The sequence below is a fragment of the Mesitornis unicolor genome, unplaced genomic scaffold (assembly GCF_000695765.1).
Source record: "Mesitornis unicolor isolate BGI_N332 unplaced genomic scaffold, ASM69576v1 scaffold40317, whole genome shotgun sequence".
Classification (NCBI taxonomy): Eukaryota; Metazoa; Chordata; class Aves; order Mesitornithiformes; family Mesitornithidae; genus Mesitornis; species Mesitornis unicolor.
The window spans coordinates 1-23,217 of NW_010195084.1; the positions used below are offsets into that span (position 1 = coordinate 1).

At 34.9% G+C, this 23,217-nt stretch overlaps 1 protein-coding gene across 1 annotated transcript; it reads left to right on the plus strand.

Moving 5' to 3' along the window:
* Window positions 1-558: 558 nt before the first annotated feature.
* DNAJC10 (DnaJ (Hsp40) homolog, subfamily C, member 10) lies at window positions 559-22,702 on the plus strand. The gene is made up of 22 exons (XM_010188000.1): window positions 559-759; window positions 2,402-2,567; window positions 4,395-4,445; window positions 5,786-5,868; window positions 6,061-6,192; window positions 7,395-7,488; window positions 7,707-7,784; window positions 9,000-9,043; window positions 9,393-9,530; window positions 10,566-10,655; window positions 11,412-11,525; window positions 12,298-12,412; window positions 14,219-14,346; window positions 14,622-14,738; window positions 15,652-15,753; window positions 16,753-16,908; window positions 18,048-18,181; window positions 19,654-19,707; window positions 20,077-20,224; window positions 20,658-20,777; window positions 21,969-22,085; window positions 22,674-22,702. The coding sequence occupies exons 1-22, from the start codon at window positions 559-561 to the stop codon at window positions 22,683-22,685; spliced, it is 2,394 nt and encodes a 797-aa protein (XP_010186302.1). The 3' UTR covers window positions 22,686-22,702.
* Window positions 22,703-23,217: the final 515 nt, after the last annotated feature.

Sequence of the window (23,217 nt, forward strand, 5' to 3'; positions counted from 1 at the left end):
CTCCCTGCCGAGCCGGTCCCTCGTCCCGGAGCGGCTGCTGGCTCTAAACTACACGGGCGTTTCGGGAGAAATTCCCCTTGCGACACTAAAAGTAAGTTTGAAGGAACAGTGAGCCCTACTAAACCCGCTTTTTGCCTTTTTTTTTTTTAAGTGGCTGGTATTTAGTGTTAGTAAAGCTGTGCGTGATTATCTCATTCACAGTATACACAATAAAGAGGTGGTCTGTCACTTATATGGTCTTCAGAAAGCAGGTAATTAGCCGTCAAGAAACTTAAATGTTCATGGGCAGTCTGCACAACCTGGCAATGGGATTCTTTACTAACGTATTTATTGAACAAGTAGGCGAAAGTACTTAATTGCTTTTTCATCCCTTTTCTTGTAGGGTGTAACTTTTGCAAGTCTTGTGACATGAAGTAGGACAACCAGCATTTTGAAGAGTTCCATCATAAATACGGCTGCTTTGTAATATATGCATCAGAAATACGTTGGCGGATTTACTGGAGACTCTTCCCAAAGCCTGCTCAAATCGGAACCTATAAACTTTCCAAAAGCTTTGTAATGGAGCCCTTAGTATCCAAAGGAGATTATATTAGATATTTCAAAAGATCTTTATTGCTAGTTTTAGTATGTGTAATAGTTCTTGTGTGCACTGATCAGGACTACTATAGTTTACTTGGGGTATCCAGAGAAGCAAGTAGTAGAGAAATACGACAAGCGTTCAAAAAACTGGCATTAAAGTTGCACCCTGATAAAAATCAGGTAAGTTACATCTCTAACAGGTCAAAGTTGTTGAGTTAATGGATCTTAGTGTTTAAACGAAAAGTGGTTTTCATTTATCTAAAATGTTTTTCTGCTCTTGTGAAGTAATGTAACCACCTGTTAACATAGTTCAGCTCAGATTTTCTGCAGAGGAAATTTACAAAAAGGATAGACTGGTCATATGTGGTTGTGTTGAATTTGAGCTGCATTAAATTGCTGTAGTAAAAAAAAAAGAGTCAAGATCATTTAATTGTCAATTACATTTTTGTAAATAGAGGAAATCTTACACTTGTAACGTGTTACCTTGTTGTAAACTTACTGTTTGCTTAGTATGAAGTCTCATGTGAACGGCAGACACTACCAGCCTCTTCTGAGACATCAGTCTTCAAGTATCAGATAGGACAAAGCAGAAATTCTGGGACTGCTAAGGCATGATGAGGGAGGGTAAGAAGAAGCTCTAGAGTAACTAGAGAGAGAAAAGACTGGGAATAGCTCAGCCTGTGCTACCATATTTTCCAAAGTACAAAGAAATCACTTTTACATTTAAATGTAATCAGTTTTTCCTCAAGAGTTCCTAAAGTAATCCAAAATACACAGGAAATACGAGGGTTTGGATCATTATATGTGAAACTGCACCTGCACAGAGCCCCAGAAGGTGGTGATGTTCCCTATGAGCTCAGGGCCTGCCTGCATAGAGCACATTGAAGCCTCTGAGGCACTAGTGTTTTACAGTGGATTTAAATGTGACAAAACTCAAAGAGAATGCCAAATCTCAACAAAATTAGAAATGCCAAGTTGTAGTTATTAACTGCAAGTTTTGATTTCCCTGTGTTGATACCTTAAAAATAGTAACATTTTGGGTCAGATTCTGTAGTTGCACGTATGCAGATACTACTAAAGATTTTTCAACAGGTTATTTTCAACATTAAATATGATATACAGAAAATGAAGGCATTACACAAATTCTGTAATGGTATTTAATTTTATGTGAATCTAGGTGAATAAGCATCTTTAAGAAAAAGTGTCTTTTGAGTGAAACACAAGCAGAAGTTAAAAGGGTGTTAGGGTGCAGATTTTGCTCACTGCTGTTACATTGCATTAGCTCAGAAACCAAACTGGGGCTCAAAATATGTCTGCAAATGTTTCATCATTCTAATTCTGAAGCTACCTAGAACCAGAATGCTTTATAAATAAAAAAGGAGTCCTCTTTCTACACCGTAAGATCAGAAGGGATGAATCTGTCTTTATAGCAGAGATTTCAAACTGGATGAGTGGGGATTCTAGGAGAGTAGGAAAGATTGTAGAGGAAATGGTAAGTATTCATTCTTGAGTACTTTTTTTTTTTCCTTCCATTGGAGAAAGTTGAAAGAAGAGGGGTCACTGGAAAATGTTACAGCCTCCTACCTTCACTTCGTATTTCTGTTGGTACTTTAGTGAGGATGAAGAAATAAGAAAACACATATGGCTTCAGGAAAGGAAGTCTACTATAGTTTGTTTGGAGATCACTGTGTAATATCTGCTTCCATCACAACTGACATCTTTACTAGGGATATAAAATTATTTCCAAATATTATTTTCTCAGCATTATATGTACAATGTAGTTTATTAAAACTGCTTACTAATTGTAGTTTTCCTTTAATAGAATGATCCAAATGCACATGAAAATTTTTTGAAAATAAATAGAGCCTATGAAGTACTTAAAGATGAAGATCTACGGAAGAAGTATGATAAATATGGAGAGAAAGGTCTTGAAGACCAGCAGCAAGGAGGTCGTTATGAAAGCTGGCACTTTTATCGCTATGATTTTGGTAAGTTATGTATATTTGTGATTTCCTTAAAACAGTCATAAGTAAATGCAGTGTTCAAATCTGATATAGATCTTTTTAGGCATTTCTGATGTATCCTCTCCAGATTTCTGCCTGCTCCGTTGCTCTCCTGTAGCTGTTGTTTTCTCTCTGTTGACCTGACCCAATCTTATATTTACGCTATTAATGAATACCCCAAAAAATAAGAATCTATTTACCTAACCTTTTGTTCCTGCTACTTACCTTTTTATTGGCCATCTAACTTGTTTATTGTTTTAAAAATGCAAAGCTCTTATTTCATTGAAGTTCTAGTCTTAATTTTTCATCAATATCTTTTTTAACTCTTTAATGCAGGAAGACATTTTCTGTTTAGATAAAGTATTCTCAAGTGGATTTTGAGAGATTTTTGCACTGTCAAGCCTATTTCATATGCGATTATACAATTAAAGAGTAGTAAAGAGGTGGTAGAAAATGGAAAAGGAAAGAAAAAAAACAAACCAAACAAACAAAAAGCCACACACCAAAAACCAAACAAACAAAAAACCACATACCAAATAAAACAAAACATAACAAAAACCAACCCAAACAGAATCATACGTAAAATGATCTTGAGACAAGTTATTTAATTTGAGGTAGTTGTAGGCAAAGCTTAGGATGAACTGTTCTCAGAGCTGATGTAACAGGAGTAAGGTAAAATAGGGAGCTGAGGAACATGGTTTGATTAGTATGAAAGAAAAAGTGGAAACAAATCTCCACCTTGACAAACTGTTTTTCTGGTGTGGTTTATTATCTCCCAGTCTCTAAAAAACTAATGTCTGCGCAAATTGAAATATAATAAACCAGAGGTGAAACTATTACAGAAACATACGGAAATTAACCTAAAACTTCTTCAGATAAACAGATTTAAGAAGTTTTATCTGGCTGAAGTTGCACTGCGTGATTGAGAAACAATATCCTTGAATGTCTATTAACCAGTCCTTTAGAGAGTATATACATTTTTTAATGTGTGTATATATATTTTATATATATTTGTGGGTGAGTGTATGTATGTTATATAAATGAACAGTAATATAGAAAGTACCTTGTCACCTGTAGAAATTAATCTATCTCATTATTTATTTGCATTTAATCCTTGTGTACCTCCGGTGAAATGGCACCTCCCCATGTTAGGTACTGTAAAAGATCTGTAGCCATAGTAGTGTAATATAATGCTGTCTCATAGTATTTTTGGTGTCTCTGCACTGCATTTCTTGCATACTTGAAGCAGTAGACTGTTTTGTAGTGACATTCTAGGAAGGACTGGGTAGCTTTTTAGAAAAGCTGTCTTCCTTAGCTTTATTCTCTCCACTTTATTCCACTGTGTTCACACATGCTGTTAGTGGAAAAGCTTGTGGCTGAAACACCTTTGTGATCTAAATCGTTTAGATAACCAGATGCTGAGAGAAGGGAAAGCTTCCATACATTGCATACAGTGCTCTCACTGAGACCTGAAGCTTCTTGATTTTTATTTTGACAACTGGTGGATATTATTTCTAATACTCTTGTTGTAACAGTGGTAGTCCAAGTTCTCTGCTCTCTTGGTGGCTGATCTGCTAAAACACCAAAAGAACTGTTCACTTCTGATGGTGGCTTTTGTAGCATGAGGGTGTGGCAGTTAGCAAGAGATTAAACTAAGGTTACATATTACTAAACAAATATAGCTTTGTTGTAAAAACTATCTTTGCCAGCCTACTGTTTCTACTTAGGTGTACTGTCATATGAATAAGAAATTTTGTTTCTTCATGTTAAAAGATGGCAACAATAAAAAGCAATTGTTGTTGGTTTTGATAGGTATTTATGATGATGATCCTGAAATTATAACATTGGATAGAGGAGAATTTGGTAAGTTTTAAATAAACAGCTCTCTGTTTGACAACATGACAACCCAAAGTAAACATTTTTACATTCTGAGCTGTATACCTATAGATGTCTATTACATGTTTAGACAAAAAGCTGTCAGAAAATCATCTTCAGATGAGAAAAAAACCCAATCCTTAATGCTTCCTGGTAAACGCTAGTTAGCAAATAGATCAATATCAATAAACTGTTCAGATTGTTTGAATGATTTTGTGAGATCTGCAAGAGGAAATTATTTGAATTAAAAGTTTGTTTCTCCTAATTTGTCATTACTCTTTTGGGGGGTTCTTGCCTAAAAATGCACTTAATAGAAGTTTTCTATTACATTTCTTTTAACTTTTTTTGTGAAATACAGTCAATTGTGCCTTGCACAAGAGGTTCAAGGTAAGAAGGTAATACCAGATACTAAAAACACAGCTAAGTAAAACAAGGAAAGATAATGCGTTCATTGAGGATATAATCCAGTTTTTTTCTTTTAAAAGGTGTTTATAAAGAAAAGAGACTAGAGAGAAAAACATATGGGATTTTGTATGATTTTTTCATCTGCATTTTGAGTACAGTTTCCTCTGTACAACTGGATCTACATGCTGAACCAGTTTCGTAAGCTATTGTAATGGCAGAACCCCACGATGGTGTCCGTGAGAACCTGGTCTTGCATTGGTTAATTGATTTGCAGAATCTCTATGTTCCTAAGTTGTCTTGTTTGTGAGTGTATTTTTATGTAGGCAAATATAACTTAGAAAATTCACTATAAAAATTATGTCTAAAAACGGAGAGACTGAAAGCCATGTAATTCAAGCTGATAACCTCTGTGTATGTAAATTTTGTAGCTGTTGTTTTCTTTTTATAAGCAGGAGTATTTAATTATGGTTCCCTTAAATTTTCTAGTATTTGTATTAACTTAGCTTTTCAAATTGCACTTTCATGTATTAGACAGGAGTTCTACATAAAAAGATTGCCTGGTGAAATCCAGAAAATACATAAAGAGATATAAGGAAATGGGAAGTTCTAGTAGGTAAAAGTCTTTTAGAAGTTGCGCTACCACACATTTCAGCGAGGTCAATCTGTGGAGAGTACACTTGCTCTTAATAAATGGATGTTGAAGGTCAGGGTGATGATATCCTCTGAAATACGATTTTTGTGCACTTACCTACAGCAGTGAGTATGTGCAAGTGAGATACAACCTTTATCCCATCTGAGTTACTGCGTCTGACATATAAATACTTAATTTAGCTTTTGGGGAAAACAATATAATAAAAATGTACACTCTAGATTTAACTACGGTGTAGATGTGCATTACTTACTGTTTTCTTCTCTCCATCTAGATGCTGCTGTTAACTCAGGAGAACTGTGGTTTGTGAATTTTTATTCTCCTCGATGCTCCCACTGCCATGACTTGGCACCTACGGTATGTATAACAAGCAAACTAACTCTGAAAATTCATTGTTTTTAACAGCATTAAACTTAATAAAGTGGATTTTTACACACAAGCTGAAAGCAAAGACGACAATTCAGGATTCCAGGAATAAAACATGTGCTTATTTTTCATTATATCCTCATAGGAAAATATCCTTCTTTTATTTTTTTCCCTTTTTTCTAGTGGAGGGAGTTTGCTAAGGAGATGGATGGAGTAATACGCATTGGAGCTGTCAACTGTGGAGATAATAGGATTCTTTGTCGAATTAAAGGGATTAACAGTTATCCCAGCCTGTATGTTTTCAAAACTGGAATGGTGAGTGATAAAACTTCAAGCACTTTTAGAAAGATTGAAATCTAGAGGAGTATTTCTTTAATACTAGTTCAATCATAGATCTTTATATAGCTCTTCCTTTTAATATATTAAGTCCTTTTAATAAATTACTTTTTCTCTTCCTTCATCTTAGTTAATTTAGAAAGCTAACTTAACAAGTAGATATCTGGTGTATAGAGTGCTTTTTTTTGAGTCATTTTACTGTGCAACATATCACATCTGATTTGGGAAGATGCTGTCAGCAGTGGTGCTGTAGCAAAGCAACAAGTCTACCTGAACAGGTTCTCGTATGGTATCGTAACGGACTTCTCAAATACAAAGAATAGTCTGTTGGTTTTGGTTCTAAAGAACGTGACCACATACCTAAAGAAACTTGGAAATTCCTTCCACAAGATTTCCTCCATGCTAGCTGTATTATGTACGTCATACTTTATAGCTGGTTGTTAAAGCAGTGGTGCCAGGTGTGGTGTGCAATTTGCACTTAAATAGTTGGGTACGTTTTGACAGTGATAAGATTTGAGAGGTTGAATGCAGAGATTGCACGTACACTGAATGGACTGATGTGAGCAGTTTTTATTTAAATAGAAATATAGTCATTGGGAGTTGATGTTTCTAAGACTAAATTATCCTTCTATTGCTCGACTTGGAAGGATAGCATATGTGGATGCAGACATGCAGTAGCAAGAACTTCTCTTGCTTCTCTCTTGTCCCATATGAAACTTTTCCCTCTCACAGAAGCTATCAGTAGTGTTATTGTAAACTAAGAACACCTGCGAATTGTTTATAGTATAGTAGGAAAATATTCTCACAATGGATGTTTTAGGATTTCAGCCAGTCACCCCAGGCAGGGTGGCTGACCTCTTGACCAATTAGGCTATGAAGAAAAATGCTATAAAAGAGTTGTTAAATAATAAAATAAATCACTATTGCTGCACCATTCCTGCCTGCCAGATCTCTCTCTTCTCCCCTCTACTACTGCGGGATATGGCAATAAGCATATTACAAAATTTAAAAACAGTTAAATTCCAAACATTCCAATATGGGAGGGAGAGACGAGTTAGAGCTAAGGTTGGGAGGGTGCAGGGGGAGTGGGTGTCCCTGCACTTGTATAAGTACCGTTATAAAAACCAGTAGATTTTTGGGTTGGGTTGTTTTTTTTAAACTTTATTCTTTGTCTTCTATAGCAACCAGTGAAATATTTTGGAGACAGGTCAAAAGAGAGCTTAAAGAACTTTGCCATGCAGTATGTTACAAGCACAGTCACTGAGTTATGGGCAGGTAATGTTCACATTTTTTGCTTGGGATGTTTTTCTTGAAATTGCTTTTACAATATAAAATATGGCAGAAACTGTATACAACTGAATCTGTCAGCTGTTCCTAAGTGTTATTTTTGAGATTAAAAATAATTTACTGTAATTTGCTAATACAAATATAAAACCTTGTTTCACAGTCATGTTTAACTAGTCACAAACTGATGCAGATTTTTTCACTCTTAGGAAACTTTGTTAATGCCATTGAAACTTCATTTGCTTCTGGCATTGGTTGGCTGATCACCTTCTGTGCTGAACATGGGGGTAGGTGAACTTTTCAAATTAGACAAACAGAAAAAAAGTACTTTTGTTGACAGTGGCATAATACATTCTGCTTCTGATAAGAAGTTGTAAAACATCTTAGATGATCACAGTATTTGGACTGTGGGCCATTTAAGCTCTATCTTAGAGGCAGTATGACAAAAGGGACATTAAGAGAAAGATGATGCTTCTGTAATGTAACGTGAGTGATTAAAGCAGCGCTCAAGTGTAACCCCTCAGGAAAGGAGCTGGCAGAAAAGGGCTCTTGACTTCAGTTTCTAGCTAAAGCTCAAATGGCAGATACTGCTGGTCCATGCCAGCTTGTCATGATGGCTGAGTAGAAGAAAGGATGTATCTCCCCTTTAAACCACCAGTATTCAAAAATTAGCTGAATTTTTTCTCTTAAGTTAGGTTTGGACATAGTAATTGGATCTTACTGCTGATGTCATGACATAGTTTAGATTTGCATTATTTTTTGTAGCTGTTTGTCACTGACTCTTGGGATCAGTATTGGATACGGTATATGAAAACATTGCCTTTGTTAGCTGGTAGAGCTAAGTAAATGTACTACACCTTTGACAAATAAAGATTTCTTGGTCTTATGAAGACCTTTGCTCTGTGAACTGACTAAGCAGAGATGCAGTCTTGGATTTACATTTGTAAATGACTTGATTTCAAGTTGTGGTCCTTTTGTTACTAAGTTTTCAACTTTGGTCCAATTAAAGTGAAGTTGATGCATTTTCTTATTTCAGGAAAAAAAATCTGCATCAGAAATTAACTATTTCAAAGTCTGGATGGGTAATTGGAGCATATGATGTATTTATTATAGTGAGGAGTTATTTTAATCACAGAAAATTGCTATTTCCATTGAAATCTCATTCCAAGACAGTATGTAGATACCTCTTGGGGTGTTTTTTTTAAACATTTATTAAGAAGAAATTTTAAAGGTCAGTCGTGGTATAGAAAATATAATATTTATTAAAATGAGAAGTCTGCATTGATGAAGCAAGAGAATGTTATTCATGTTGTTTTTAACTTAGACCAGACAACCACCAAGTGCTAATGTTACAACTTCAAGACACTGAAATACTGGATGAGTAGCCAGGAAGCATGAAATGGTTACCTTTGTAGGGGGAAGAGGGGTAATTGTAAACAAGAGTAGATTTAGTGCATTAATATTTTGAAGTTTTATGTTTGTAAATCATTTTTGTCTTGCAGATTGCTTGAGTTACCAAACACGCCTTAAGCTGGCTGGCATGTTGGTAAGCAGTGTTTCACTTTGAAAGCATTACCTGTTCTATTTAAAACAAAATTACACAAGTGAAAGCATGAAGTTGTAGCCAAAGCTCTCACTGACTTTAGTGGAACCAAGACTTCAACTTTGAGAAGAATGAAATATTTTGACTTAGTAGCTATGGCAATAACATTAAATTTTTAAGGACTTTTATAAAATATGAATTAATATTAACTAATATGTTAGTCTCCTTCCATTTCCTAAATGTCTATAATTGCCAATGTTGGGATTTTCAAAAGCATTTCTGAACCTGAAATTGAAAAAATACTCTTCTTTGGTTTTGTTTTTGTTTTGTGTTTGTGTTTTTTTTATTACAGGAAGGCCTTGTTAATGTAGGCTGGATGGACTGTGGCACCCAGGGTGAGCTTTGTGATAATTTAGATATCTCATCTAGTACTACAGCATACTTTCCACCTGGAGCCACCATAAATAACAGAGAGAAAGGAGGTGTTTTGGTACGAGTTGTTTCTCAAGCATTCTATATTTACATAAAACAAGGTGATGACAATGAAGAAGGAATGTATAATTTCCAGATTGAGTATGTACAACCAAAAAGATGGTTTTTTACTTCCTCTTCTAAGCTTGTATGCCCTGGTTTGTGTTTATATCCCTCCTGGATTCTAAGGCAGTGATTCCTGAAGCAGGTCCCCAGTTTGCTGGTAGGCTGAGGGGAGTGAACAGGAGCATGCTGCAGTAGCAGCAGCCCGTAGCTCTGCCTAGCCACCTCCTCAGGAGCCTCCCTGAGCACCTGTGGGAATCCAGGGGTGGGATGTGCTCTGTGACAGGCCCAAGAGCCAGTTCTGAAGCTGTTACCCAGCTATCCTGGGCAAATTCAGGAGATTTGCCATGAGCCACCTGTTTTTATTCCAGAAGGAATATGTACCAGGTATCCCAAGTTTGAGAAATCCTGCTCTGAGCGCAGTACTGACATGTGTGATAAAAGTACTCCTACGTTGTCTGTCAGTACAGATTAAGCTGCTCAGCTATATTCTAATGTTGCAACTTCCTCCTACATTTGTAGGGTGGTTTTAACTTCCTTAGTTGCTGGGAGACATTTCTAAGTGTGACACATGGCTTGTTCTTTAATGTCACTACTGTTATCTCTATCTTTAAAATGAGGAACTTAAACTTGTAACATACCTACTTTCAACCTTGTAACTTACCAATTCTGAGTTACTGATTCATATTACTTCCTAAATTTAAAATAAACTACTGAATCTTAAATGTCTGTACAATGCATTTAAGCACGGCTGTAAAACTAGATTGGAAATCTAGTAAACTTGATTGGGAAATTTGGTTTGAAATTTGAATTTGAGACTTGGCACCCGTTTTGACAAAATACAGTATCTTGAGTTTAATACCGGGAAAACAAGCTAAAAAGCAGTATTCTGAGCAACAGAATAATTTCCCTGACACTTTGACTACTAATCTTCAACAATCATGTTGAAGTATTCAGTTCCTTGTAATAAACAGTTAACTTTCCTTCCTAGTTTCTTAACTCCTTGGATGCCAGAGAAATATATCAGGAAGTAATGCAACATCTGCCAGACTTTGAATTTATCTCTGCAACATCATTAGAGGTAATTTTTTTTTAAATAAGTTAAGATTTCCTTAAATGATATACTTTTAATATTTTTATTGTTACTTTTTATGTTGTTCAAATCAGATTGATACAACCACCTAGTATTTATTTAACTGAAAATTACTTTTTTTTCCTGTGTAGCCAAAATTATTTAACATTGTTTGTCTGCATATACTTTTATTGTTTAGTAAAACAACAAAAGTAAGCTGGAGGTGTATTTAATTGCCATTGCAACTCATTCTGCAACTGTAACTTTCTAGTTATTTTTTAAATCAACTACGTTGTAGAGAATTTTATTTTAAAGGTGTTTTGTCAGTAAAGAAAGAAAGAAAATCATACTCGTTAATGCATAAGTTATATATAAATTGAAATTAGAAGTCATAAGTTACTCATGTCTTAGAGGGAAAAAAAAAAGAAGAAACCTCTTTTCACACTTGTAGTACCACTTAGCAGCTTGATCTACAATAGCAAATGCACGTGGAAGTAAAAAGTATAGAGGGTAACAACATGTAGCCAGCTTGTTTTCAAATTTTAATTTCCTCTTTCCTGCTTATGCTGCAGTACAATGAAGTTTAGTGGAAGGGACTACATGAAAGAATTTGTTGAATGGAGGAGGTCACTTACAGATCAGATTAATAATTGAGCATTTGCCTTTATAAAACATAAATGGAATTTACAAGTTGGTATAAGTTGCGAATAATTTTTTTCTCTGTGTTCTTGTTGTGTTTTTGGTTTTTTCCCTCTTTGTTTAAAGGATCATCTGGCTCATCACCGATGGCTGCTTTTCTTCCAGTTTGGGGAAAGCGATAAATCAAATGTACAGGAATTTAAGAAACTTAAATTTTTACTTAAAGATGAGCATATTCAGGTAAGACTGCTCACTCACCGAGTGTTTTAAATACCATTTACATTCAGAGAACAAGTCAGTATATTTTTCATTATTATTAGCTGTTACTACCACCTGCCAGTCCTGGTACTGAAAGAGATATATAATCATACAGATCTAGCGATCTGTAGTAAAGTTTTTAATTTAAAGCAAGCAATGAAGTTTCCCATACGGTTTCAGTAATTTAAAACTGGTTGAGAAAGATGATCTTTTAAATCTGCTTTTTCATGGGATATGTTGCTGCAGATCCCAATCAGTTAACATTTCAATATCACATAGATGTATGTGAAACTGTATTTTAATTATTCAGAAAAATCTATAATTATATTGAAATAAAAATACACCAAATTGAAACTTTTTGCTAAAGGTTTATGAATTGAATTATTCTATTTTAGAAAAATTTTTACATTGACTAGAAGAATTTTAATGTCACATTTATATTAGGTGTCATTTTTCTTCCTTGCTATTTTATTTGAGGGAGAGTAGGGGAAGAGGATTCTTAAAGATTTTATTCCCCATTTTGGCCTTAAAACTAAAAATTAGTGGACAACCCAATATACCTGTTCTAGTAGTTTTCCTCAAACATCATAATTACAAGATTGTCTTAAGACATCTGTTGTTTATTAAAAGGCTACAATTTTTCCATATTTTTACCTTTTTTAATCAATTTGTCCTAACTCTTACTGCCTTTCAAAATATGTTAATCTATATAAATTAGGAAGCCCTAATTAAAATGGCACTGTCTATTATATAGGTTGGCAAGTTTGACTGTCTTTCCTCACCAACTATCTGCAACAAGCTGTATGTCTATCAGCCTTCTTTAGCAGTCTTCAAAGGAAAAGGAACTGGAGATTATGAAATTCATCATGGTAAGGGAAACTTTGGCAAGTTTTTAATCATTACATAATCACTTTGAGATGAAACTACGTTTGGCAAACTGCATTTGTTTTCCCAAAGAACAGTTTTGTAGTTTTAATATTTGCTATTTCTCCTCTGACCTTACAGTAGCCTTGCACAAACTTTTAATTTCCTTTGGTTGTTTTTTTGTGGTTTTTCTTTGTTTCTTTTTCTTTCCAAGGTAAGCAGTCATCAGATGCCAAGAGATGTATTTCATCTTTACTATCCTATCTATTTCAATATTTATAATTTGTAATTTATAATTATATACATGTGAAATCTCTGAAGCTGATCAGGACAGCTTCTGCTTTGAGTAGGATAACCAAGGAATGTTGTAACACACACATTTCATGGAGGTTTAAAATGCTAGTTATACAGTGCCACCAGCTTGAGAAACTTGGATTTGATTTCATGTGTCACTGCACTAAAACTAATTCCATGTTTTATTGACTTCCATCCAAGAAAATCTATATTGAGACTTTTACCACTTACTTTGATTTCCAAAGTAGCTGTTTCCTTCCAGGAAAGGTTGGAACTGTGTTACTGTGTACTGCTGAAAGGATTCAAAAATGCTGGTTAAAGAAGAATGCAGCCTGAAGCAAAACTGTTGCTTGCAACAATTGGTGTAGTTTCATCCAGAATGCAGCACAAGGCAATTAAGCAAGATGAGGTTCTCATTTTTCAGCCTCTGAAGTATTATAAACAGCTTGCTAGAATTAAGTCAGAACCTCAGTACTGTAATAAAAAAGGACAAAAGTTTTTTGACCACTTAGAAAAGATGAGTTGTATCTAAGAGGGAAAGATGATTGCATACATCTAATGATTGCTGCCAGGAAAAGCCTTTCATACTCTCTACAATTTCGACTCCTGCAGAGAAGCCAAGAAAGGTTCATATACATGCAGCATTTTAGATTATTTTTTTTTATAATGGCATAGATTAAAAATAGAGTAAGAGAAGTACATTAGACTACAGTGCATGTATTCTTTTCAGAATGGTTTGGTTTACTGTTTACAAAATAGATGGCATCTAGAAGGTTTGGCAGTAGTCATCTCACTAATGTAACACTCAAAAGAATAAGGCTTTTCTGTATGTTACACTGAAGGTCCTCATCAGTTTAATATCTAAGAACTGTTAAGATTAAGATTTAATTACCCTGAAGTTCTTCCTCTCAGTTCATGTCAAGACACAGACTCTCATTTCTGCTGACAAATAATGTACATGAAATGTTCAAAGAGACTTGATCTTTGCCCACTGGAGCTGTGTCAGTGAAAACTTCAGGTTGTTGTTTTTTTTATATATACCACAGCTTTCTGATATATAAATAAATATCATTTATTTTGCTTGAAGTCTTTACTGTGTCAGTACCTTTGTCAAGGCAAGTGTGACTAGAAGAGCAAATTCTTAATTCCAACAAACAATAGTAAGATGGTAAAACAAATCATTGTCCAGTCACAAAAACCATTCATTTTCTTTGACAAAAACATGGTTTGTTTTGTATAAAACATTTATTTGGTTAATATTGGGTAAATATCCCATTTAATATTTAGCCAAATATCAACTGTCACCTAGAGTATGTCTCACCTTTGTAGGTTTGGACAGTTTAATATTGTCTTCCTGAGAAAAATCAAGCCAGTATCTGTTTAATTTATTTAAGCAGGCCATGTTTAAAGATCAGTCAAGGGAACTGAAGGACACCTGTTGCTATCAGGTTGCTAATCTTTTAGTAAGATTTCTCAAAGGGAAAAATAAAGTTTCCTTTCTATGTTGTTCTTTGAAGGAAAGAAGATCTTGTATGACATTGTTGCATTTGCCAAAGAAAGTGTCAACTCTCATGTTATCACATTGGGACCTCAGAATTTTCCTGACAAAGAGAAGGAACCATGGCTTGTGGATTTCTTTGCACCAGTAAATATTCAATATCTATATTTCCCTTCTTCTAGAATCTGTTATATAACTGTGTAACAAAATACTAGCAGTATCTTGAAAGTGTCCTTCAGCATCATGAGACAACATTGTAATTTCTCGTTTCTTGGCAGTCTAGTTCCTAGACTGTGTGTGGGGTTTGCATTTAGTGGAGTCAGCTGTCAAAACAGCATATTAATTAATCTCAAATAGCTCACGTCTTCCTGAGAGCCAACTGTGGGGAAAGCAATTGTGCTTACTTGCATTTTGTTTTCTAGTGGTGTCCTCCGTGTCGAGCTTTGTTACCAGAGCTGAGAAAAGCATCAAAACATCTTTATGGTCAGCTTAAATTTGGAACACTGGACTGTACTGTCCATGAAGGGCTTTGCAACATGGTAAGCTGCAGGAACTATTAAAAAAAAAAAATCTATTCAAAGCACATTATTTTCTTCATGATGGGGCCCAGACAATGCTTGTTCTTTAATACTAATTTCTTAAAGGGTAGCAAACCAAACAGGATGCTTGTAGCATGATTTTTTTTCAAATGAACAAACTGTGTAATTACTACATATAGTATATTAATGCAAAATATAGGTCACATATTACTCTGATTGTGTAGTGTTATTGGAAGAGTCTAGAAGTATCAGATTTTAAAAATTCCTGGGCTATTTAAGAGAAAAAAAATATTTAAAGCACACCTAGAAGGGTTTTTTTAGTGTGTATAAATTAATACAGGCATTCCTTTTGTTCTTCACATAGGATAAAGATGGTAAAACATTTAAAAATACAAGTTTTATATTGATATAACACTTTTTGAAGATGTCTGCAAAACCACTTCTAATTCATCTCACCATAACTGACTTTGCTTTTTGGTTTGTAGGGCTTAAGAAATGCAGGAATAATTTCAAAATAAAGGAAAGTTTATTACTCACCAGTTTGCACTTAAAGATATAGTAATGGAATGGAAAAAAAAATATTGCCCAGTTTTCCATGTTCAAACTTGCCTAACTTTTGCTTCAATTAATTTGTCATGGTTGAAATTATTGACATTATTTTTCCTGAATTACAGAAAATACTCCACTTTGGCTGCTTTTCTACAACTGCACATTTTAATGTTCACATTGGCATCTTTTCTGTACTGAAATATAATGTTTTCAAACATTCATCTGCAATTAAGCGTGAGCAGTTGTACTATACCACCTGCATAGATTAGCAGCTATGAGTCACCAATACTAATGACAGTTAAAGAAAAGTACATACTGGGAAACTTAATAATTCCTTGCAATTTCTTATTGTCTGTTTTGTTAGCATAACATTCGAGCTTATCCAACAACAGTTGTGTTCAATCGGTCGGATGTTCGTGAATATGAAGGACATCACTCTGCTGAGCAGATCTTGGAGTTTATAGAGGTACGTAAACTATAATCCTTGCTGTAGTCATCCTGTGTTCACACCTTATCCACAAATATGTTTTTTAGTTGGAAGATTCTAAGATTTAAATTTTTTTTTAATTAGACTTATAAACAATGAAAAAACCTTGAGCAAGAAAAATGTCAGTCTGAGACTTGACACCTAATGGATTATTTCCCTACTCTATGTAATTTCTTTGAGAGCATTAGCAAATAACTTGAAATCCACTCTAATCTGCAAAGTAACAGTAATGATTTCTATCTCATAGAAATGATTAATGAATTAAAAGCATGAAGTGCTGTAATATTAAGGTGAAAATACCTCACATACTCACCTTGACATTGAAGAACGTTCACATTTTTATGTCAGCTTACTGCCCTTCATGCTTCTCAGCTACATCTGAAATTTTCTTAAGTCACGGAACTGCATATCATTGGTCATTGTGGCTGCCAGAGTTCTGGCACCCATCTTTCCTGCAGCATTCAGGTTCTTTCACTGTTAGAACCACAGGCTGTTTTCCACTCTTTGAAGAGACTGTTCATTCTCTCCTGGCAGCCCAGAAAAAGCAGGTTTAAGAGGACAAATGCAGGACCAGTCTTTTTCAGTTGATATTGAGAGGCCTCTAGTGCACCATGTGTATTCTTCTGCATCCCAGCCTAAATAGCATAGCTGAGTCATAATGCCTGCTCTTGAATTTCTTGTCTTTTACCACCCTTTATGGAGAAGTGGCAGAAAAATTCCCTTTTGCAGCCTGGCTGTATTTTTTTTCTTACAGTTTTTCTCAGAAAATCAGGCATGTGATTGTAAGGTTGAAGGGAAGACCTTTGATGCTTCCATGCCTTTCAGTGGTATAGAGTCTTCCCTACCACAGCAGCAAGAAAATGTCATTAAAAGGGAGGCATTCTCAGAATTTGATACAGTCTCTTTGTACATGATGGTGCTAGATAGGGGATAACTTGCTGTGGCAAAGTATATGTCTATAAACTGTCTTTACTTTAGGATCTTAGGAATCCATCGGTGGTCTCCCTAACACCAGAGACATTTGTTGAATTAGTTCAGAGAAGAAAACGAGAGGAAATCTGGTTGGTTGACTTCTACGCTCCATGGTGTGGACCTTGTCAGGCTTTAATGCCAGAATGGAAAAAAATGGCCAGGGTAAACAACATTCAAATGTTTTTCTGCTTTTGTGTTTTATTCCATGGAATTATTGAGATGGTGCAACTGCTGTCTTAGAAATTTGTCAACTGAGAAAGTCTAGTGTAGTATTGGAGGCAAAACAGGGAATTACTACCTGACAGTATTCTGTTGTTTCACATACAAAGTTTTTCTTTGGTTGTATTAAAGACTCAGTACACTGATACTGTAATCCACTTTTTCCTGTTGCTACAAGTGTGTTTTCCAAGATTTAAGAAACTTTAGAGTAACATTCCTTGATGCTTAGTGCCTTACATGGACAAGAGTTCTGCATTTGCTTAAAACAAAATATTTAAAAGAAAAGAGGTTTATCCATAAATTAGATAATTGGTTGAAAAAAATTGCCACTTTATTCTCAGTATTCTTTATGATCATTATTCAACTTAGACCTTGGTGAAACCACTGACTTGAATTTCAGATTAAAGGAATTCAATCTTAATTATTTCCTGTATTAAGAGGATTTATTCTGGGTTTTCCTGGACATGTTTCCAGGAGTTTGAACTAAAACTTTATGGGGAAAAAAATAAGGCTTTAGAAACAAGTCCAAGACATCTAGAACTCGCCTAGACTAGCAGTTCTTGACCAAAATATAGAATCCTGACTAATGTCTGTGAGGTATTATTAGTTCTGTAGTACACATTCAGTAATCATCAGCTTCCCTGCCCATGCCGGGTGGTTTGGGTCTTTGCAACAAATCCAGTGTGTTCAAGACACAGGACAACTGCAACTGATAGCACATCTGCACTGTACAGGATTTGTCATAATTACTGAGCCTGTGATATGGAACATGGTGGTCCTTATACTAAATAACCACACTCATGTGTACCTTTGAGGCAAGGTAGGTGCCTCATGAGCCATGTGGATGCAGCTTATACTAATATAGATGTGTGTGATGGGAATGCACTTGGGTGGCTGGCTCCCATGAGATACCAGTGACCCATTTACAGGAAAGAAGAACAAGGCCTTGTGATAATTCTGGTTTGCTTTGTTGTTTCTCCTCCCTCTCAACTAAGTGATTAAGACTTAAATTCTGAAGTATTACTGAAAGTGCAGTATTACTGATTAACATATTTGATTGTAGATTTTCTTCTGTTTTTCAGATGTTAAATGGATTAATCAGCGTAGGCAGTGTGGATTGTCAAAAATACTATTCTTTCTGTCACCAAGAAAGTGTTCGAGGATATCCTGAAATAAGACTCTTTCCTCAGAAGTCAAACACAGCTTATCAATATTAGTAAGTAGTTTATTTCAGTTTGGCAAATGTTAGATGATGTGGAACAAGGCAAATACACATCTTCTGTTGTGTAGAAAAGGTTCATCGTGGCTATTAAAATAAGCTGTAACAATATCAATGTCCTAGATGTTAATGACTTTGTTACTTTAAACTAGTGTCATTTTATTTCACCATTTCATTTCAGTAATTTTAATTCCGACTGCCTCAGGAATTTTAAATTTTCTTTCTTGTTCTTTATAAATTATCAGTTTTGTAACTTTAATTGCTTTTTAAAATAGATTTAAATTATATAATATAAAAATACTACTAGACCTAATAAAGCTTTATCTTTAGAGAACGGTGATGTGGCCATCTGATCATCCACCCTGCCAACAGACTGTTGGCACCATTGCAAAAATTGTCCACTGTGTATCTAGTCATCCTGTTCACTGTATCATTAGTTTGAAAACATTAATCATTAACAAAACATATAAATTATATGGGAAGTCAAATCTGTCCAAAAACAAACAGCCAATTGCCTCCATTTCATAGTACTGTTCAAAGATTGAGGAAGCATATTGATGTTTACAAATAGATAACAATCTGAAATTGCTTCATTTTTTTACAAATTGGGAAGTTCTGTTAAGTGCTGGCAAATAATATATTGTAATGCCTTTTCATTGCAGTGTATAATAGTAGAATTCAGCTTTCATCATTGCATTGCTTGCTTTTTTTCACTTCTAGATAAAGTTTCTCTTGAAAGCAGAAAGTTTTTTTCTTGTTGAAGACAAATAAGTTGGTGAATATGACTGTAACGTGCCAAATTCTTAATAATTTCCTGCAAGAATATGGAAATTTGTCTCTTAAAATAAAGAGAACTATCACAGCAGACTTTGACTGGGTAAATCTGTTGAAAAGTACTTCGTTATGAAGGTGTAAATTAGTGGATATGAATCTTGAATTAATCTTTTTTTTAACTTGTCACTGTAATTTCAAAACTAAGCAGTTCCCTTTAAGGCCAAATAATAAATCCTTGTCCAAGTAACCATTTTGCCAGGCTCTTCTACTGTCAACGTGAGGGAAATGTATATAATAATTGATTTATTGTAATGAATGAGCAACAACTAGAAAATATATTAAGATATTTCAGTTTAATTCTCAAGTTTATTGGAGCCTGAAATTTTATCTGGAGTTATTACCAAAGATCTTTCATTCACAGTAGTTCTAGTTATCAAAGCTGATGTGCTCCAAACCAAGTTTCTTACTTTCTTGCAGAGAATTTTCTTCTCTTCATCTTCTAGTCCTTAATTCTGTATCTTTGAATTGTATCAGAGACTTAATTATTCAGATTTGAAAGTAAGGTAGAAATATATCCTAAAACTTATGCATTTAAGTTCATTATTTCGTCACCTCTACAGTGTTTTGAATTATTGTTGAAAAAAAAAACAAACTACTGTGCAACTGGATTTTTTTTCTTCTTTATCTTTTTACAGTAGCTACAATGGATGGCACAGAGATTCCTATTCACTGAGAGGCTGGGCATTGGGGTAAGTTACTGCATTAAACTTTGTTCACAAGCTGCTTAAACAGTTTGCTTGCTAGAAGAAATTAATATTTAAATGCTACATAAATCAAGATTTAGAAACACTCAGGTATATGTATTGCTTAAATTAAGATGTTAAAGTTTCCACATCTTTTAACTCAAGTTTTTAAAATGTGGAAAAGTAGCATACTCCTTACTATCTACCTATTTGCTGAAGACCATATTATTTTATCTTCCACTTTTAAAAAGTGATTCTCTTCCAGTACAAAGTAGAGATCTCCAGACTAATAGTTTTAATTTCCAAATTTTTTCTAGTGCTTAAATGGAGTTTAAGTTTTGAGTGGATTGTGACTGTTATTCTTCCTTTCCACAGATATCTACCACAAGTGTCTGTGGACCTGACTCCTCAGAGTTTCACAGAAAAAGTTCTGCATGGAAAAGACCATTGGGTCATTGATTTTTATGCTCCTTGGTGTGGACCTTGCCAAAATTTTGCTCCTGAATTTGAGATCCTTGCAAGGGTAGGTTTTTAACGTTATTAGTGGATTGTTATAATGGTTAGAATATAACTCATCAGCACTTTATTTCTGAGCAATTATCCTTACCTCCAGTGAGCCTTCTTCTCATTGGAAGTCCACACTTTTAGGTCCCACTTGCACACATGTGCACACACACCAACCCCACTTCTTTTGAGATAGATTAGAGCCTGTGATGGGGTGACCTTTGGCACTGTGATGTGCTTTGCCCTGAATTCAGGTAGAAGTGCTCTGCTGAACACAGTGACTTCTGATGCCAGGTCTGAGAAGCAGGCAAGCAAGCAACTGGTCTGAGATATTTAAATTATTTGAGAAACTTTTTTCATTTACTTTTAGCTGCGCTGCTAGCTTATTCAAGTTAATTTGCCTATGGTCACCCATGGAAACGTGAAGTTTGTTTCTAATACTTTCTTTTTAGGCTGTTAAAGGAAAAGTAAAAGCTGGAAAAATAGACTGTCAGGCGTTTGCTCAGACTTGTCAGACTGCTGATATCAGAGCCTACCCTACTGTTAAGTTTTACCTCTACCAAGGAGCAAAGGTAAAGTATCTTCTATGTGTACGCTGGTGAGCGAGTCCTGACAGTAGATGTATTTCATTTCAAATCAAGACTTAAATTTCTGTAAGATACTAAAGTGCATTATTTAGAGATTTGGGAGGTATAATACTAATCAATTTCAGTAATATTTAAATCAGTAGGACAATGATACAGTAGTAATCTGTTACTGAAAAATAATAAGTTGTAGAATTAGAACAGTAACTCAAATGTGGATTTAACCAGAACCAGGGTTTAATTTTGCCAGGGTCTCATGTGACAGAATGTTTTTCAACCTTTACCAATTTCACTACCAGCTACCAAAAGCAGGCAATTTCTTTCTTTCAATGAAATGTGGACAACTTAATTTTGGCTAAGGAGAAATATTTTTTCAATGTAATAATTTCATTATAACTTTGACTTAAATAATGTATTTTAAGATAGAAAATTGATAAAAAATATTTAGTTGTGTCCTGCCTCAAAGCCAAACCTTACCAAACCATTTCAGTTATCAATGTGACTCTCTGTTGAGATCAACATTTCTTACAGATTAGTAGCAATAAATTAAGAAATAGAAAAGTATCCAGATAGTTTTAGGAAATTACCGTTATTCTTGTAAAACTATTAAAATTCAAGAATATTATAGTTACCTTTTTAAATGTATTAATGCTGAAGAGAAAGTATTCAATGCCAGTTCTTTTAATTATACTTTTTTTTCACTGAATCTGTTATGGGAAGTTCTAGAAATCCTTCCTCACATAATCCCATCAAATTCAATGAGACTTTTCTGTGGTAAAGAGTAAAGTAATGACTTTTCAGGTCCCAAAAGTAGCAACCCTCACTGGCAGATTTAACATGGACTGTGCAGTGGCAGAATTTGTAATGGCTGCCTACATTAAATACTTAGCTGAATATTAAATGTGAGAAAATTATAACTATTTTAGGTTTCTTAAGGATCAAGACAAAATTTGTGTAGTTCAAAATTAGTGTAATTTTGAAAGTAGCAGCTAAGAGTGGTTCTTACTATAAAGACAGTTAGTGTTATTTAAATGGAGACAAAAATATATATGAACCATAAATCAACCTACCAGAGCCATTGTCTTCCTCCCTGCATTACTCCTGAATTTTATCTGAAAGTAAGCAGATTTCCTGTTCAGTGTAGAGCATTAGTAATGTGTTACACTTTTTTTTTTTAAGAAAAACGTTCTTGGTGAATATATAGACAGCAGAGATGCAAAAAGCATTGCTGACACGTTGAATGAAAAATTAGAAGCAATTCAAAATAAAGGAAGAAGAAAAAAATCTAGAGATAAGGTAAGAATACTTATTGTGGGGCCTTTCAGAAAAGACTTAAACTATTGTAAAGAACAGCCCTTTAAAAAGATGTTAGCGTGTGCTCTTTGTCCTTGAAGTATTAAATGCCATATTTTCAACTAGTCCCAGGTACATTCTTCCAGTCTTGTCTTGGTTGCTGTTATTTATTCAAACTCAGTTCTCCATGTCTGCAGAGGTAGCAGAGAAGACTGCAGCCGTGACATCAAGTTATGGCAACACTTAGTAGGATTTATAGATGTCCATGGAACATCCTCATGCCCATGGGACGGCTGCATTACAGACAGATGGTTGAGATGCACTGTATCCTTAAATGTAACTCTTAGTGCCTGCTTGCTAAATCTAGTCTAAGTGACAGAGGCTGATGAGTGCAAGGTTAAGACTGGCATTTTAACTCAGAAAGAAGATATTAATACACAGCTGTTAAGAAGTACCCTGAATTCCACTTAAGAAACATTTGTCTAATTGAAACATTAGTACTACAGAAAAATTGAAAAATTACAAGGGAAAAAATCTTGATTTTTATCTGTACTTTCAGTATAACCAACTTGTTTGTTTTCTTGTCACTAGGATGAACTCTAAGTGGTACCAGAGGTAGATACAATTCAAAATATTCTGAAGCTGTGAATATAGAAGATACCACAAGGAAAATATAAGGCTGACAGGACAAGAGGTCACAGGCATATGTGACTATATGAATTCTGTTAAACTGTGGGGAGATGAAAGCATTTTGGTTTTGGTGGAGGCATTCAGTGTTTCTGCAAATGAATTCTGCATGTCCCTCTTCTGATATACCAACTACCTTCTTCCTAGTCAAACATTGGAGTTGACCAGAAATGTGGACTCTATCATTTCTGCCTACCCATTTCACAGAATCACAGAACGTTAGGGATTGGAAGGGACCTCAAAAGATCATCCAGTCCAATCCCCCTGCCGGAGCAGGAACACCCAGATGAGGTTACACAGGAAGGTGTCCAGGCGGGTTTTGAATGTCTCCAGAGAAGGAGACTCCACAACCTCTCTGGGCAGCCTTATTTACTAGCCATTACTTGCCATTTACTAGTTCCTTATATTTTGCTGTCTCTTTTCCAACACATTTTGAATGTGGCACTCA

What these genes read in the sequence shown, in the direction of transcription:
- DNAJC10 (XM_010188000.1), top strand. Translation starts at nt 559, where the DNA reads ATGGAGCCCTTAGTATCCAAAGGAGATTATATTAGATATTTCAAAAGA. An exon ending in TGCACCCTGATAAAAATCAG is followed by an intron (nt 760 to 2,401) that starts GTAAGTTACATC and finishes TTCCTTTAATAG; the next exon opens with AATGATCCAAATGCACATGA. An exon ending in AGATCTTGGAGTTTATAGAG is followed by an intron (nt 15,754 to 16,752) that starts GTACGTAAACTA and finishes TCTTTACTTTAG; the next exon opens with GATCTTAGGAATCCATCGGT.